The sequence below is a fragment of the Chionomys nivalis genome, chromosome 8 (genome assembly GCF_950005125.1).
Source record: "Chionomys nivalis chromosome 8, mChiNiv1.1, whole genome shotgun sequence".
In the NCBI taxonomy this organism is placed as follows: Eukaryota; Metazoa; Chordata; class Mammalia; order Rodentia; family Cricetidae; genus Chionomys; species Chionomys nivalis.
In genome coordinates this window covers 7,483,583-7,497,891 of record NC_080093.1, presented here as the reverse complement: position 1 = coordinate 7,497,891, position 14,309 = coordinate 7,483,583, and the positions used below count along the sequence as shown (strand labels likewise).

Sequence of the window (14,309 nt, the reverse complement as noted above, 5' to 3'; positions counted from 1 at the left end):
AGCTGGGAAAGTGACTCAGTGGGTAAAGGCATGTACTGCCAAGTCTGAGCGCCCCGGTTTGATCCCTGGAACCCACCTGGTGGAATGAGAGAACGGAGTCTCCCAAATGGTTCTCTGACTTCTGTGTGTATGCTGTGGCATATATAAATAGGTACACACAACATGCCCAAACAGGTGCGTACACACAAATACTGAAAAAATCCTGTTCTGACTTTAGGAAAGAAAAAAGTAAAAAACGATGTATATGTGTGTGTATGTGCCGGAGAATGCCCTCCTATCCCTTTCCACCTTAATTTTTGATAAGGGTTCACTTTACCAAGCCTAGACCTCACTATTTGGCTAGATTGACTGTGCTGTAAGCTCTAGGGATCCTCCTATCTCCAGCCTCCCAACTCCCTTTGTTCGCTGTGCAGTGGTCACAGGTGTGCATTGCTATGCCTTGCTTTTTACTTGGGTGCTAAGGGACTGAATTCAGGTCCTCATGCTTGCACAGGAAGCCCTTTACCCGCTGAGCCATTCTCCTAGCCTGTAAAATAAATATTATCTGAAACAGTATTTTTCTAAATATCTAATTTAGATGTCTGTTATATCTAATTAGAACACTGAGGAAATAACTAGTTACTATCTCCTCTTTCCATGTGTTGCCTCATTTAATCTTTACAGTTTTATAAGGAAGGGGCTGTTGTACAGTCTTAAACAGTAGTAGGTCTTAACTAGGTAAATTAAGCACACATCTCCTGGTCAGGTCAGCTTAGAGTTATTCTTCACAGTAACCAGCTGTTAAACCTTTAGTTACAGGGGCAGAATTTCCAGGCTAGTTGAGTGCAGTGGTTTTTGTTTTTTGTTTTTAAATTTTTATTTATTTATTTATTTATTGGTCTAATGTTTTCTGTATAAAAACCAGTAATTTAGCCAGGCCGTGGTGACGCACGCCTTTAGTCCCAACATTTCGGAGGCAGAGGCAGGCAGATCTCTGTGAGTTTGGGGCAGGCCTGGTCTACAAGAGCTAGTTCCAGGACAGACTCCAAAGCTACAGAGAAATCCGGTCTCAGAAAAAAACAAAACAAAACAAAAAAACCCAAAACAACAACAACAAAAACCTGGGTAACTTATAATATCAGGTCATTTGCATTACTTTTATTTCATAAAGACATTGATACTCATTCTGCAAACAGTTTCTAATCAACTGTGTCATAGTATTTTTTTTAACATGTTTGTTGTAGGACGCTATTCCTATGATCAGTAAACTGAGGTACAATCCGAGGTTTGACAAAGCTTTCAAACATGTGTTTGGGAAGACACTCATCTGTCGGAGCATGGAAGTTTCTACTCAGCTGGCGCGTGCTTTCACTATGGATTGTATTACTTTGGAAGGTTTGTAACAGCAGTTAGCTTTAAACACACTCTCACGAAACGTTCAATGGTTTGCTTAATGTGTCACTCAGGCTGTAGGCATATTGGTGAGTAGTACATCGCAGGATTTAGTCATATTTTAAGAATATTTGAAAATTCACATCAGTTTCATCAATTTTTAAAATGTTTAAATAAAAAGTATAGATCCTACTTGTAAGTGTAAATGTTTGGTCTCTGGCACTGTGTGTGGTCTCTCCTTTGGCTGTTGAATAATGAAGCCTGTGGACTTTTTCTCAAAAATTAAAACAGTGGCTGAGCAGGCGTGATGCACACTTCTAATCCTGGCAGAGGCAGTTGGTTCTCTGAGTTTGAGCCAGCCTGGTCTACAAAGTAAATTTTAGGACAGGTCTACATGGAAACCCTGTCTTGAAAATAAAGAATAAAAGCCCGTTTAGAAACTTGTTTATTAGAATAATTACCAAAATAATTTTAACATGATTCTTTAAAATAATAGCAGTGGGTCTAATAATTACTTTTTCGTTTTTTGTTTTGTTTTTTTGAAAACAGGGTCTCAACTGTGCCCTGTTTCTGTTCTGGAGCTCATAATGTAGACCAGGCTGGCCATGAGACCAGAGAAATCTACCTGCCTCTGCCTCCCAAGTGCTGGAATTAAAAGGCGTACACCACTATACCCAGCTGACTATCAAAATTTCGAAAATTTACAACTTCCATGTAAATAATATTTTGATATTTGTAATGAGTGTAACCTGACATAAAAATAGTTGTTTTCTTCATAAAGAAGTCACAGGTGTTAATAATGCTACATTTTCTTCCAAGGGTAATAACAGACTTTTTCCCACTCAAATATAATTGAACTTATCTGTATAATTCAGGATAAGAATTTTTAATAATGTTTAATTTCTCAGAGTAACATACCCACATTGTTGTCAAACCATCTGTATAAAATAAACTGTAAATATTGTTTCATCCTAGAACATATGAGTGTCTCTTAAGGATGTTCTCCAGTAATACAACCACACCAAAAACTTTGAATATTAAAAAACAGTGCCTTTTGTCCCCTTCCCTTTTTTGGGAGAGGAGGTCGACGACACACACAGGGTCTCACTGTGTAACTCACACTGTCTGAGAACCTACTGTATAGACCATACTGGCCCTGAACTAACAACCACCTGCCTCTGCCTCCCAAGTTCTGGATTGAAAGTGTGTGCCACCACACCCAGCTCCTTTTCCCTTTCATTTCCCTGGAAAGGGACTTTGAGAAAAAGCCCCATTCTTTGGATTTGTCTTGTCTGTTCCTTCTCATTAGATCCCAGTTCATTGTTCTTGGTAGATGATAATGTGTGAATGATGTTTGTAACAATGCAGCAGATAATGTGTCCGATAATGATGATGCTAGAGTTGATCTTTAGCATGTCTGGTATTTGTGGATTCTTGCTTTAAATTCACAGTGGTTCCACATTTGCTCAAATTTTTGATTCTCAAATCTTACCAAATTAAAGACTACCAAATTTAATATTGAAAAGTAAGGTTTTTTTAAAGAGTAGTTTAAATTCTTAAGTTACCCTTTTCAATCTTGTGTTGTTAAAGCCCTTAAGTTAGTATTTCATTATAAGCTTACTAGTGCATAAGAAGGCTACAATACAGAAAACTGTCTTATGTTTTGTTCATAGGTGATCAAGTCAGCCATCGAGGTGCTCTGACTGGAGGCTATTATGATACAAGGAAGTCTCGACTTGAGTTACAGAAAGACGTCAGAAAAGCAGAAGAGGAGCTGGGTGAACTTGAAGCAAAGCTCAATGAAAACCTGCGCAGAAACATTGAAAATATCTTTTTGTTTGTGCTTAAACATAAGATCTTATTTAACCACTAAGGACTAAGGAAAAATTTAAAAAGTAATGCTGATTTATGTCTCACTGTAAGTAGTAAATACCAGTGAGTGCTTTGAAGAAATAGAACTTGAAGAGCAACAAAATTCAGGTTGTCAGGCAAAGAGGAAATGGCAGGAAGACCTGGCTGATGTTTCAAGGAGTTAGGAAGTGTTGTAATGCTGTTACTGAGTAGATGTAAAGTATGTAAGCACTGGAAAGTGTCTTTTAGCGTTTACTCTCTTGACACATTTTGTGCAGATTTAGTTTTAGTGGAGGTAATGACAACAGTTACCCAAATTTTAGTAGCTGTTGTTCTTCCAAATAAGTGTAGTGCGTCAGGAAAGGTGGCTCGTTCTGCTCGCTACAGAACACTTGTGTGTCTGCATTTCTTAAGACAACCTTGGTGCTTTTGGTGTGTGCATCCTGTTTTGTCTCCTAAGAGTGTGGGTACCTGAGCATCAGGAAATTTTACTACTTCAGGATATCCTTAACTGAAATGTATTTTTTTAACTGCAATTTTGTAGTTCAAATAACATACAGAAAAAGACAGATGCCTTAGCTTTGGTCCTGCATGGATCTGTGCATGATACTTTAACTGCTTGAGTGTGGCAAGATATTAGGACAGAGTATGAGGAAGAATTAAGAAAAGGGATTTTTGTGTGTTGGGTGCTGGCTCAGTGGGTAAAGTGCTTACAGCACAGCACAAAGACCTGAGTTCGGATCTCCAGCTCCCATGTGAAAAGTTGGGCGTGGTGGTGCTTTCTGTAACACCAGCACAGAAAGCAAGAAGGATGGAGACAGGTGGATCCTAGGAGTTTGCTGGCCAGCAAGTTTAACCTACTTGTGCTTTCCAAACTCATAAAGAAATTATGTCTCAAAAAGTAATGGAGAAAGTAAAAGAAGACAACCAGTGTTAGCCTCTGGCCTTCCCCCACACTTGTGCATGTGCACCCCACCCCCACGCACACAGATGCAAAGAGAAGAGATATTGACAGCTGAAGCGGCTGCCTATGTTTGCCAGTCTCTATAGATTTACTATTACTTGATTTTACTTAACATACTTTAATAAAAGTCCTACATTTTGTTTTATTCAAGTATAAGTAAAATAAATAGGCACATTTTAGAACAGAATGTGTAATGAAATGTTTCAAACTTCTTTGATGACCGAACAGTTTTTAGCAATAGTATTAGAGTTCAACATTGTTGTGGTCCATGAATTTGGGGACGTTACTTAGGGGTAGAGGAGAGGATGCATGACGATACATTGTAAGAACTGAAGGGAGTATGTGCTATATTTACAACCTTAAGAGAATTTTCCTTAGCCTTGTATATGGATTAATAATGAAATTGATCAGTTGATGAACCAAATGCAGCAGATAGAGACCCAACAAAGGAAATTTAAAGCTTCCAGAGATAGCATATTATCAGAGATGAAGATGCTAAAAGAGAAGAGGCAGCAGTCAGAGAAGACCTTTATGCCAAAGGTCCGTAAGTATGTTTTGCTATAACTATAATGTAGACTTGCGGTGGATCATAGGTTGGGCAGGTATTATTGATTTCATGTTGTGTGATATCAGTAGCAATAAGACAATACAGTAAAAGAAAAAAGATGTTTCCTTAATTATATTATTATTCAAAACATGCTGCCAATTTTTGTTCTTATGAATATGTCTGATGATTTTTGTATAGTTGAACCATGTAATATTTGTCCCTTCTCAGTTTTGTATTATAAATACCTACATAACTCTAATTATCAAACTGAGTATAGTCCTGGGGTATACTTGGTGATGGAGCCTTGCCCAGCAGGGTGATGCTGTGTAGTGGGAGCTGCGGTGGGCTGCGTTCCCGCCCAGTTTCGCACGGCTAGCTTTACCCGAATTACACAGAAACTGTATTCTATTAAACACTATCTGGCCCATTAGTTCTAGCCTCTTATTGGCTAATTCTCACATCTTGCTTTAACCCATATTTAATAATCTGTGTAGCACCACGAGGTGTGGCTTACCAGGAAAGATCTTAACCTGCGTCTGTGTCAGGTGGGAGAATCATGGCGACTGCCTGACTCGGCTTCTTTCTCTCAGCATTCTGTTCTGTTTACTCCGCCTACCTAATTTTCTGTCCTATTAAAGGGCCAAGGCAACTGCCCTTTATTTAACCAATGAAATCAACACAAAACAGAAGACTCCCACATCAATGCTGAGGCCCTGGGTCCAACTCCCACCACCAACAGGGAAAAAACTTAATTGGTACACATTTCTTTTGATTCTGCTTTTATTCCATTACATCTGTCGTTCAATAAACCCAACAGAAGCCTATCAACACTTAATAGTACTTTTATAATTAAGTTGATACAGTCATTTAGCTTGCTTAATATATACATAGTTTGCAGGGTTTTACTATTTAAATGTATTATAGTGACTAATATTAATAAATGATAATTTTATGTAGCAACGTAGCTTACAAAGCTTGGAGGCAAGTCTGCATGCCATGGAGTCTACCAGAGAATCGCTGAAAGCAGAACTAGGAACTGATTTGCTTTCTCAACTCAGTCTAGAAGATCAGAAAAGAGTAGATGCACTGAATGATGAAATCCGTCAGCTTCAGCAGGCAAGTACACCTAACAGTAAAGAAAACCCATTGAAAATTGACTATTGTCAAGAAATACAGGAAGACCCTGTCTCAAAAAATAAAGTATTTGATATTGGGGTGGTGGCGCTCGTCTTTAATCCTAGCACTTGGGAGGCAGAGGCAGGCGGAGCTCTGTGAGTTTGAGGGCAGCCTGGTCCACAAAGCAAGTGCCAGAATAGCCATGGCTATACAGAGACGCCCTGTCTCAAAAAACAGAACAATAACAACAAAAAAATTGAAAGAGAAGAATGTTAAGAAAATAGAAAAACAGACAGGCATGGAATTTGAATGCCAGGAGAGTAAATAAGGTTTTGTTGTTTGTCTAAACTGTTCTGGGTATCTTAGGGTTATACTTTTACATTCGTCGTATTGAATGCTTGTCATCAGTTAATGCGGCAGTCACTTTTGATGAGATGCATTAGAGGGCAAAGGCTGATTTTTGTCTCACATCAGAGCACAGTCTATCATCATCAGGAGCTGGAGGCAGCTGATCACTACACTAGAAGCAGCAGAAATGAGCATCCGTTTTCAGCTTGCTCTCTTTTTATGCAGTTCAGATCCCTAACCCATGGAATGGTACCTCTTACATTCAAAGCAGGTCTTCAGATAGTCTAAGATAATCCGTCTCACAGGCATGCCCACAGAGTTGTCTCCTGTGTGACATAGAGCGGTACTAACCATCACAGTGATAACTGCTAGCTCTTTCTCTATGCACTTATGTGTATTTGCGTGCACACACATGGATATAACCACCTTTATGTATGACATTTTAATTATTTTAATTATGTTCTTTTTGTTTTTGTTTTATAGGGCTCTCCATGTGTAGCCTACTCTGTCCACTCATTTATGTGTGGGGTGTGGGGTGGATTTGTGTGCATACATGTGGAGGTCAGAGGACAGCCCTAGGAAGTTGCTTCTCTCCACCATGTATATTCTGGGATGGAACTCACATTGGTAGTCTTGGCAGCAAATACCTTCATTCACTGAGCCATTTTGCTGGCCCCCTTTTTTAAAATACAATGTCATAAACGGTCAACACTGAGTCCAAAAGATAAAAAGAAGGATAAGAAAGTTGGTTTTGGAGCATATCTTTTATTCTCATTTAATGTGTATGAGTGTTTTGCTTGTGTGTATGTATGTACACTAAAATGGCTGGTTCTGGAGGCCAGAACGGAATGTCAGATCCCTTGGACCTCAAGATACAGATGGTTGTGAGCCACTGTGTTTTGTGTTCTTAAAGGTTGAGCCGTCTCTCCAGCCCTCTTGGTAACATGTCTTATAAAAAATGATTAGGAACAGAAACAACTTTATACATACATACATACATACACACACACACACATATACACACAATATATACGTACACACACACATATAATTTCATGGCTGGATATGGAGATTAAAAGATGACTTGAGAATCAGTTCTCTCCTTGCACCACGTGGTCCCAGGGATTGAAAATCTCCCATTTCAGTTTATTTGTGTATAAGCAGTAGGACCACAGATTGAGTGGCGTTTTCTCTTTTTCTTTCTTAAACATTATTTTAGCCGGGCGATGGTGGCGCACGCCTTTAATCCCAGCACTTGGGAGGCAGAGGCAGGCGGATCTCTGGGAGTTCGCGACCAGCCTGGTCTACAAGAGCTAGTTCCAGGACAGGCTCCAAAGCCACAGAGAAACCCTGTCTCGAAAAACCAAGAAAAAAAGAAAAAAAAATTATTTTATTGTTGTTTATATGTGTGATGTTGGGGTGGGTGCGTATGTGGAAGGCAGAGCACACCTCAGTGGAGTTGATTGTCTACTTCTACCTCTTTGTGGGTCCAGGATCGAAGTCAAGTCTTCAGGCTGTGTGGCAAGTGAGTTTGCCTGCCTGCTGAGCCGTCTCCCTGGCCCTTAGCATTTCTTAACACATTTCATAATTCTTTAACTTTTTCTTCTTCTATTCTAGGAAAACAGACAGCTGCTAAATGAAAGAATTAAACTAGAAGGTATTATTACTCGAGTAGAGACTTACCTGAATGAGAATCTGAGGAAACGTTTGGACCAAGTAGAACAGGTATATCCTACTTTGCTGATCATAAGCTGTAGAAAGTGTATCAGTAAACACTGATTGGAAGCATCAGAAAGGGACCAAAAGATTCACTGAGTATAGTCCTTAGGTTGAAATTTTAGCACTGCCACCTAGTGTGTGACTTGGGCAAGTCATTTAACATTTCTGTGGCCTTTTCTGTAGTGTGAAGTAAGTGTAATAGGAGCACCTACTTGTATTACTATAATCTTGTGTTCTAGAAGCTTACATGCTCAGTGTTACTTCATAGTTTCTTAGTAGTTAGGCACTAAATTTTCTAGTAATTGCAGTATTTTTTCCTCTGTAAGTTATGTCCAGGTACGATACATATACATAGATGAGATATATACTTTCTCGAATATTCATTTAAATAGCTAATTGTAACATTTTAAACTCAAAATTTGTATTTTGAGGTTTAATCTCATTAAACTTTTTTTTTTTTGTATTGCAGGAACTTAATGAATTGAGAGAGACAGAGGGTGGTACTGTTCTTACTGCCACAACATCAGAACTTGAAGCTATCAATAAAAGAGTAAAAGATACTATGGCAAGATCAGAAGGTAAATACTTAGTTTAACTTTTTTTCAGTATTTTGTTTAATTTAGTTTGTTTTGCAAAATTGTTTGCTGTAAAATGAAATACAAAGTACGACTGTTGTTAAAGTGATTCTGGCAGTTTCGTGAGACTAGTAACATGTTCTGTGTTTGATTTACGGGGAAGCGGCAGAGGTAGAAGCGAGCAGGAGAGTGCAGGCTCAGGCGTGGTGGGCGCTGTGGCAGGTGACTCTTTCCTTCACCACGCTGCCTTCAGGGAGTCAGTGGCTGGTCTGGTGCTTGTTTTCATCTGTTCGATTGGTTTTTTGTTTGTTTGTTTGTTTGGTTGGTTTTTGGTTGTGTGTGTCCAGTGTTTGAGTAGCCCTGACTGTCCTGGAACTTGCTCTGTAGACTTAGGCTAGCTTCAAACTCACAGAGATCTGCCTGTCTCTGCCTCCCCAATCTGGGATTGAGGTGTGTGCTACCGTGTTGTTAACAAAAGATATAATCCTGAGGACTGGAGAGATGGCTTAGTGGTTAAGAGCACTGACTTCTCTTCCATAGGACCTGAGTTCAATTCCCAGCACCCACATGCCAGCTCAGTTGTCTGTAACTGTAGTTCCAGGGAATCGGCATCCTCACACAGACATACATGCAGGCAGAACACCAGTGAACGTAAAGTAAAAGCAAATAAATCATTTTTTAAAAGATTTTTTTTTTTAAAAAAATGTAACTCCTTTTTTGTGTTGTCCCCGTGGTGTACTGGATGTCCTGGCCAGAAGCGTTACTGGTGTTGAGAGGAGAGGCGAACACCAGGTCCTTACCAGGCCATGCTCCAAAGTCACGTCCGGTTCCTAACTGTGGTGGTATAAAGGAGGGAATTGTTACTTTTTTTTTTTTTGGATTTTTGAGACAGGGTTTCTCTGTAGCTTTTTTGGTTCCTGTCCTGGAACTAGCTCTTGTAGACCAGAGATCCACCTGCCTCTGCCTCCCGAGTGCTGGGATTAAAGGCGTGTGCCACCACCGCCCGGCGAATTGTTACTTCTTTAAGTCACTTATGATACCATGTCCATATGCAAATGATCCTACAAATTTCCTATGGTAGTGCTCAGGAGAAAATTGTCTAGAATTAGGTGATTTGTGAATTTCACTCAGAAAACTGGAAACTGGCCTACTTCAGAAAATCTGACCATGAAAGTCTTTACTCAGATAACATTCTGTTTATAAAATGATAATATTCTTAATTTTCTTTCTTTTTTAATACATTTCTTATTGATATTTATTGAGCTCTACATTTTTCTCTGCTCCCCTCCCTGCCTCTCCCCTCCCTCCTTCATTCCTCCCCGGCTGTCCCCGTGCTCCCAATTTACTCAGGAGATCTTGTCTTTTTCTACTTTCTACTTCCCATGTAGATTAGATCTATGTAAGCCTCTCTTAGTGTCCGCATTGTTGTCTAGGTTCTCTGGGATTGTGGTTTGTAGGCCGACTTTCTTTGCTTTATGTTTAAAAACCACCTATGAGTCTTAATTTTCTTTTTGTCCTATCTTAGATTTGGATAATTCCATTGACAAAACAGAAGCTGGAATTAAAGAGCTCCAGAAAAGTATGGAGCGCTGGAAAAATATGGAGAAAGAACACATGGATGCCATAAATCATGATACTAAAGAGCTGGAGAAGATGACCAACCGCCAGGGCATGCTGCTGAAGAAGAAAGAGGAGTGCATGAAGAAGATCCGTGAACTGGGCTCCCTTCCCCAGGAAGCGTTCGAGAAGTACCAGACGCTGAGCCTTAAGCAGGTAAATCTCCCTGCACTTCATTTAAAGTATCCTTGCAAAATTCCCTGCAGTGTGTGAGTATATTAATATATTTTGTTTCTCTTTTAGTTGTTTCGAAAACTTGAGCAGTGCAACACAGAGTTGAAGAAGTACAGTCATGTTAACAAAAAAGCTTTAGATCAGTTTGTGAATTTCTCTGAGCAGAAGGAAAAGTTGATAAAGCGACAAGAAGAATTGGATAGGGGCTACAAATCCATCATGGAACTGATGAATGTGCTTGAACTTCGAAAATATGAAGCTATTCAGTTAACTTTCAAACAGGTATGTTCTGTTGGTAATGGAAACCCCAGACAGACAAAAACTTCAGTTCTTCTTTCGTTTGAAGGTGGATCTAACATACGGGAAGTGATTTATACATAGTGATTTATACAGCTCTGGAAAGGGTTCAGTTGTTTTGACTAAGATTTAAAAATACATCTGATTAAATATTTGTTTCAAACAGAACTATTCCTAAGCCACATTTGTGTTTCAGTTGAGATTTTTTTCTTTAAGGTTTCTAAGAACTTCAGTGAAGTGTTCCAGAAGTTGGTACCTGGTGGCAAAGCGACGTTGGTGATGAAGAAAGGAGATGTAGAGGGTGGTCAGTCTCAGGATGAAGGGGAAGGCAGCGGGGAGAGCGAGAAGGGCTCTGGCTCACAGAGCAGTGTTCCGTCAGTCGACCAGTTCACCGGAGTTGGAATCAGGGTAAAATCCTTCCCGATCAGTTTTTCTTGTAGTGTGATCAGAACAGAATTTATATTTTATTTTATCTGAATTGCTTATGGGCCACTTAATTTTGAGGGGTGATGGCGACATCATCTTTAGGATATTAACTCTCTGTGTTCTCTCAGGTGTCATTCACAGGAAAGCAAGGAGAAATGAGAGAAATGCAGCAGCTCTCAGGCGGACAGAAGTCTCTGGTGGCCCTTGCTCTGATTTTTGCCATTCAGAAATGTGACCCTGCTCCCTTTTACTTGTTTGATGAAATTGACCAAGCATTGGATGCTCAGCACAGAAAAGCTGTGTCAGGTACAGTTTTGATTTTCTATTCAGTAAGAACTTGCTGTGCCTGAGGAGGGGGGATATAGTCCTACCAGGCAAGCGTGAGGGTCCAAGTTTGGATCTCTAGCACCCACCTTAAAGTTGGGCAGGGAGCCAATGGAGACATGAGGACACTGGGAGATCAAAGGCCACCCAGTGTACCCAAAACCATGAGCTCCAGGTTCAGTGAGAGACATTATCTTTTAAAGAAAGAAAAAAGAAATGAGGTGGATGGCCAGGGAGAATGGCAGGAAGATATTAGTGTCAACCTCTGGCCTAAATATAGGCGCCCTGAAGAACTGGCTGGGCTAGGGATGTAGCTGAGCAGAGAGTGCTTAGCCGGCCAGCACAAAGTTTTGGGTTTGATATCCAGTATTTCATAAACTGGGCAATGTGGCATTTGTCTGTATTCCTAGCATTTAGGAAGTACAGGCAGGAGGATCAGGAGTTCAAGACCAGCCAAAGCTACATATCAAATCAAGTTCATGGCCAGCCTGGGATGCATTGAGCCCTGTCTCAAGAAATGTCTTCAAGATAATAATAATGGTGGTGGCTTAGCCCTTTCTTAGTGACTTGTTGCCTGGTGTGATTGGGTAGACAGTAGTCAATAAATATTTTCTCTGAACAACTTATTAGTTTGGTATTAGACTATATTCAGAGTTTACTTCTGAGAAATAGATGTAATTCTTCCACTTAATTGAAAATCCTTCAATAAAACTTTGATACAGAACACTTAAAACATTTTTTTTTTCAGCATTAAGGGTAGTATTTGTGGGTCTGGAGGTAGGTCAGCAGTTCAGAGCATTGATGACTCTTGAAGGATCTGGGTTTGATTCCAAGCACCCATATGGTGACTCAGGGCCATCCATAATTCCAGATCCACGGGATCCAACACCCTCTTCTGACTTTGAGGGAGGTACCGGGTACATACATGGTGCACATGTATACATGATGATAAAATGTTTGTGCACACACACAAAAGATATTCAGAACGTAGTACAGATGCTAAATCTGATCTTACAAGCTGAAAAAGCTTTCAGATGGACTAGAAGCAGGGCATAGTTAGCGTTTATTTTGTATGTATATGAGAAAATGATTGACATTTCTGTGTTAAAAATCTGTTTCAGATTTATTTTTGGTTTTTCATTTTGAGACAGTGTCATATAGGATGGAATTGGAAAACTTCTGATCCTTCAGTCTCCTCCCACATGCTGTGATTATAGTATCACCATACTGGGTTAGAACTTTCTTGATAGTAAATAAAGCGTTATATTCTGTAGCTGTAAGTCATACTAGGATGAAGGGGACTTTTGGTTTATTGTTGTCATTGTTTCAAGACAAGGGACTCTCCGTGGTTCTGGCTGTCCTGGAACTCAGTCTGTAGACCAGGCTGGCCTTGAATTCAGAGATTCACCTGCCTCTGCCTCCTGATTGCTGGGATTAAAGACGTGCACCACTGCACCTGGCTAATTAAAGATTTTATTCCTACTTTTGAAAAGTTGATAAGTTTTGAAGACCAAAATAATTACAGGCTACTTTAGCAAGTGTGAATTTTAGGCAAGAATAAAAATAGTTGCTTTTGAAATCTTAGGTGTGAGAGCAGAGATTTGTAGCTCACTCCTTGTTTCCGCAGATATGATCATGGAGCTGGCTGTGCACGCACAGTTTATCACTACCACTTTTAGGCCTGAACTGCTGGAGTCCGCCGACAAATTCTATGGTGTAAAGTTCAGAAATAAGGTAATTTTCTGTCTTAGGTTGGTGTTTGTTTTTCATTGTATTTTTTATTTTGGTTTTATGTTACATTACTTAGAAAGACATTGTTTAAATAATGATCTCTTCCTAGAAAAAGAAAAACTTTTAACTTTCATGCCATTTGTTACCTTGATTTTCATTAGGTGGGGATGTGGGTGGCTGAGTGCTTGTCCACCATTCATAGGACTTTGGGATTTGGGACAGCGTCCAAAAAAACCTGAGATAGAACCCAGGCTGCCCTCAACTGGCAATCCTGCCTCTGCCTCCTGAGTGCTGGATTATGTGTTGACACCATGCCAGGCTGTAGGATGCTTTTTTGTCCTCCCACATTGAATAGACAGGGTTGTTAATAAAGACTTCCAATAGCCGGTGCTTCAAAAATCACTTGACAGGACACATAAAGTTAAAATTTTTCTGGGTGGTAGCCGTATATATTAGATACTACCCTATGCAGTGCCAACACTGATACATTCCTTTAAGATCTAACAGACTTTCTGACATTTATTGTTCTTCAGGTCAGTCACATTGATGTGATCACAGCAGAGATGGCCAAAGATTTTGTAGAAGACGACACCACCCATGGTTAATTGAAAGATACTGTCTGCTAGCTTGGAAGATGTGTATAATATTGTGGTCTTCATAACCAGGAACTGTAAATTTTAAAATTAAGTAATTGGTTATTATTGAGTTTTTGAATTTAGACTACACAGTCCTTTTATACTCGTCTTTGTATTTTATAAACTCCCTTGTAATGTTACATTTCTACGTATAGTTGAGGAATTTTATTTCCTACACAGCTTTTTGTAAAGTGTCCTCCTATTTTAAATCTTTTGAGATATTCTAAATATTCTTCTGAATTATTTTATCAGTTATACTTTTTATAGCTTCTATTAAATAATTGGTTTGTGACTAATTTAGTGTAAATGTGGCTTTTTGTCATTGTAATGGTTAGAAACAAATACATATTTTGCATAAGAAAGTGTTGCTTTCAGCTAATAGAGGATTAAAAATGTAGTCCCATATTCTGTTCATTCCATCAGTGGGTTTTCAGTTCTGGCTGCAGGTTTTAATCTGTTGTGAACAAAGTGCCACACTGCTAAGTCTTTCCTTGGGCCAGTCCAGTCATATTCTTAAGGGAGTACTGTCTCAGCCACCTTGCTTGTAAGTTCATCGGGTAATGCTGGGTTCCTTTGAAGGTTTCTAAGCACCCTGCTTTCACTCAACATAATAG

General features: G+C 39.5%; 1 protein-coding gene across 1 annotated transcript in view; it reads left to right on the top strand.

The window, feature by feature from the left end:
* Positions 1 to 13,991, top strand: part of Smc3 (structural maintenance of chromosomes 3) — a 41,097-nt gene extending 27,106 nt beyond the window's left edge. Inside the window, exons 18-29 of the mRNA XM_057778446.1 lie at positions 1,224 to 1,374; positions 3,045 to 3,197; positions 4,575 to 4,726; positions 5,691 to 5,849; positions 7,815 to 7,922; positions 8,386 to 8,494; positions 10,017 to 10,264; positions 10,352 to 10,564; positions 10,796 to 10,987; positions 11,134 to 11,311; positions 12,957 to 13,063; positions 13,594 to 13,991. Of these exons, the coding sequence (XP_057634429.1) occupies positions 1,224 to 1,374; positions 3,045 to 3,197; positions 4,575 to 4,726; positions 5,691 to 5,849; positions 7,815 to 7,922; positions 8,386 to 8,494; positions 10,017 to 10,264; positions 10,352 to 10,564; positions 10,796 to 10,987; positions 11,134 to 11,311; positions 12,957 to 13,063; positions 13,594 to 13,665 (1,842 nt within the window). The 3' untranslated portion in view covers positions 13,666 to 13,991. The remainder of the gene's footprint in view (positions 1 to 1,223; positions 1,375 to 3,044; positions 3,198 to 4,574; positions 4,727 to 5,690; positions 5,850 to 7,814; positions 7,923 to 8,385; positions 8,495 to 10,016; positions 10,265 to 10,351; positions 10,565 to 10,795; positions 10,988 to 11,133; positions 11,312 to 12,956; positions 13,064 to 13,593) is intronic.
* The last annotated feature ends 318 nt before the right edge of the window (positions 13,992 to 14,309 follow it).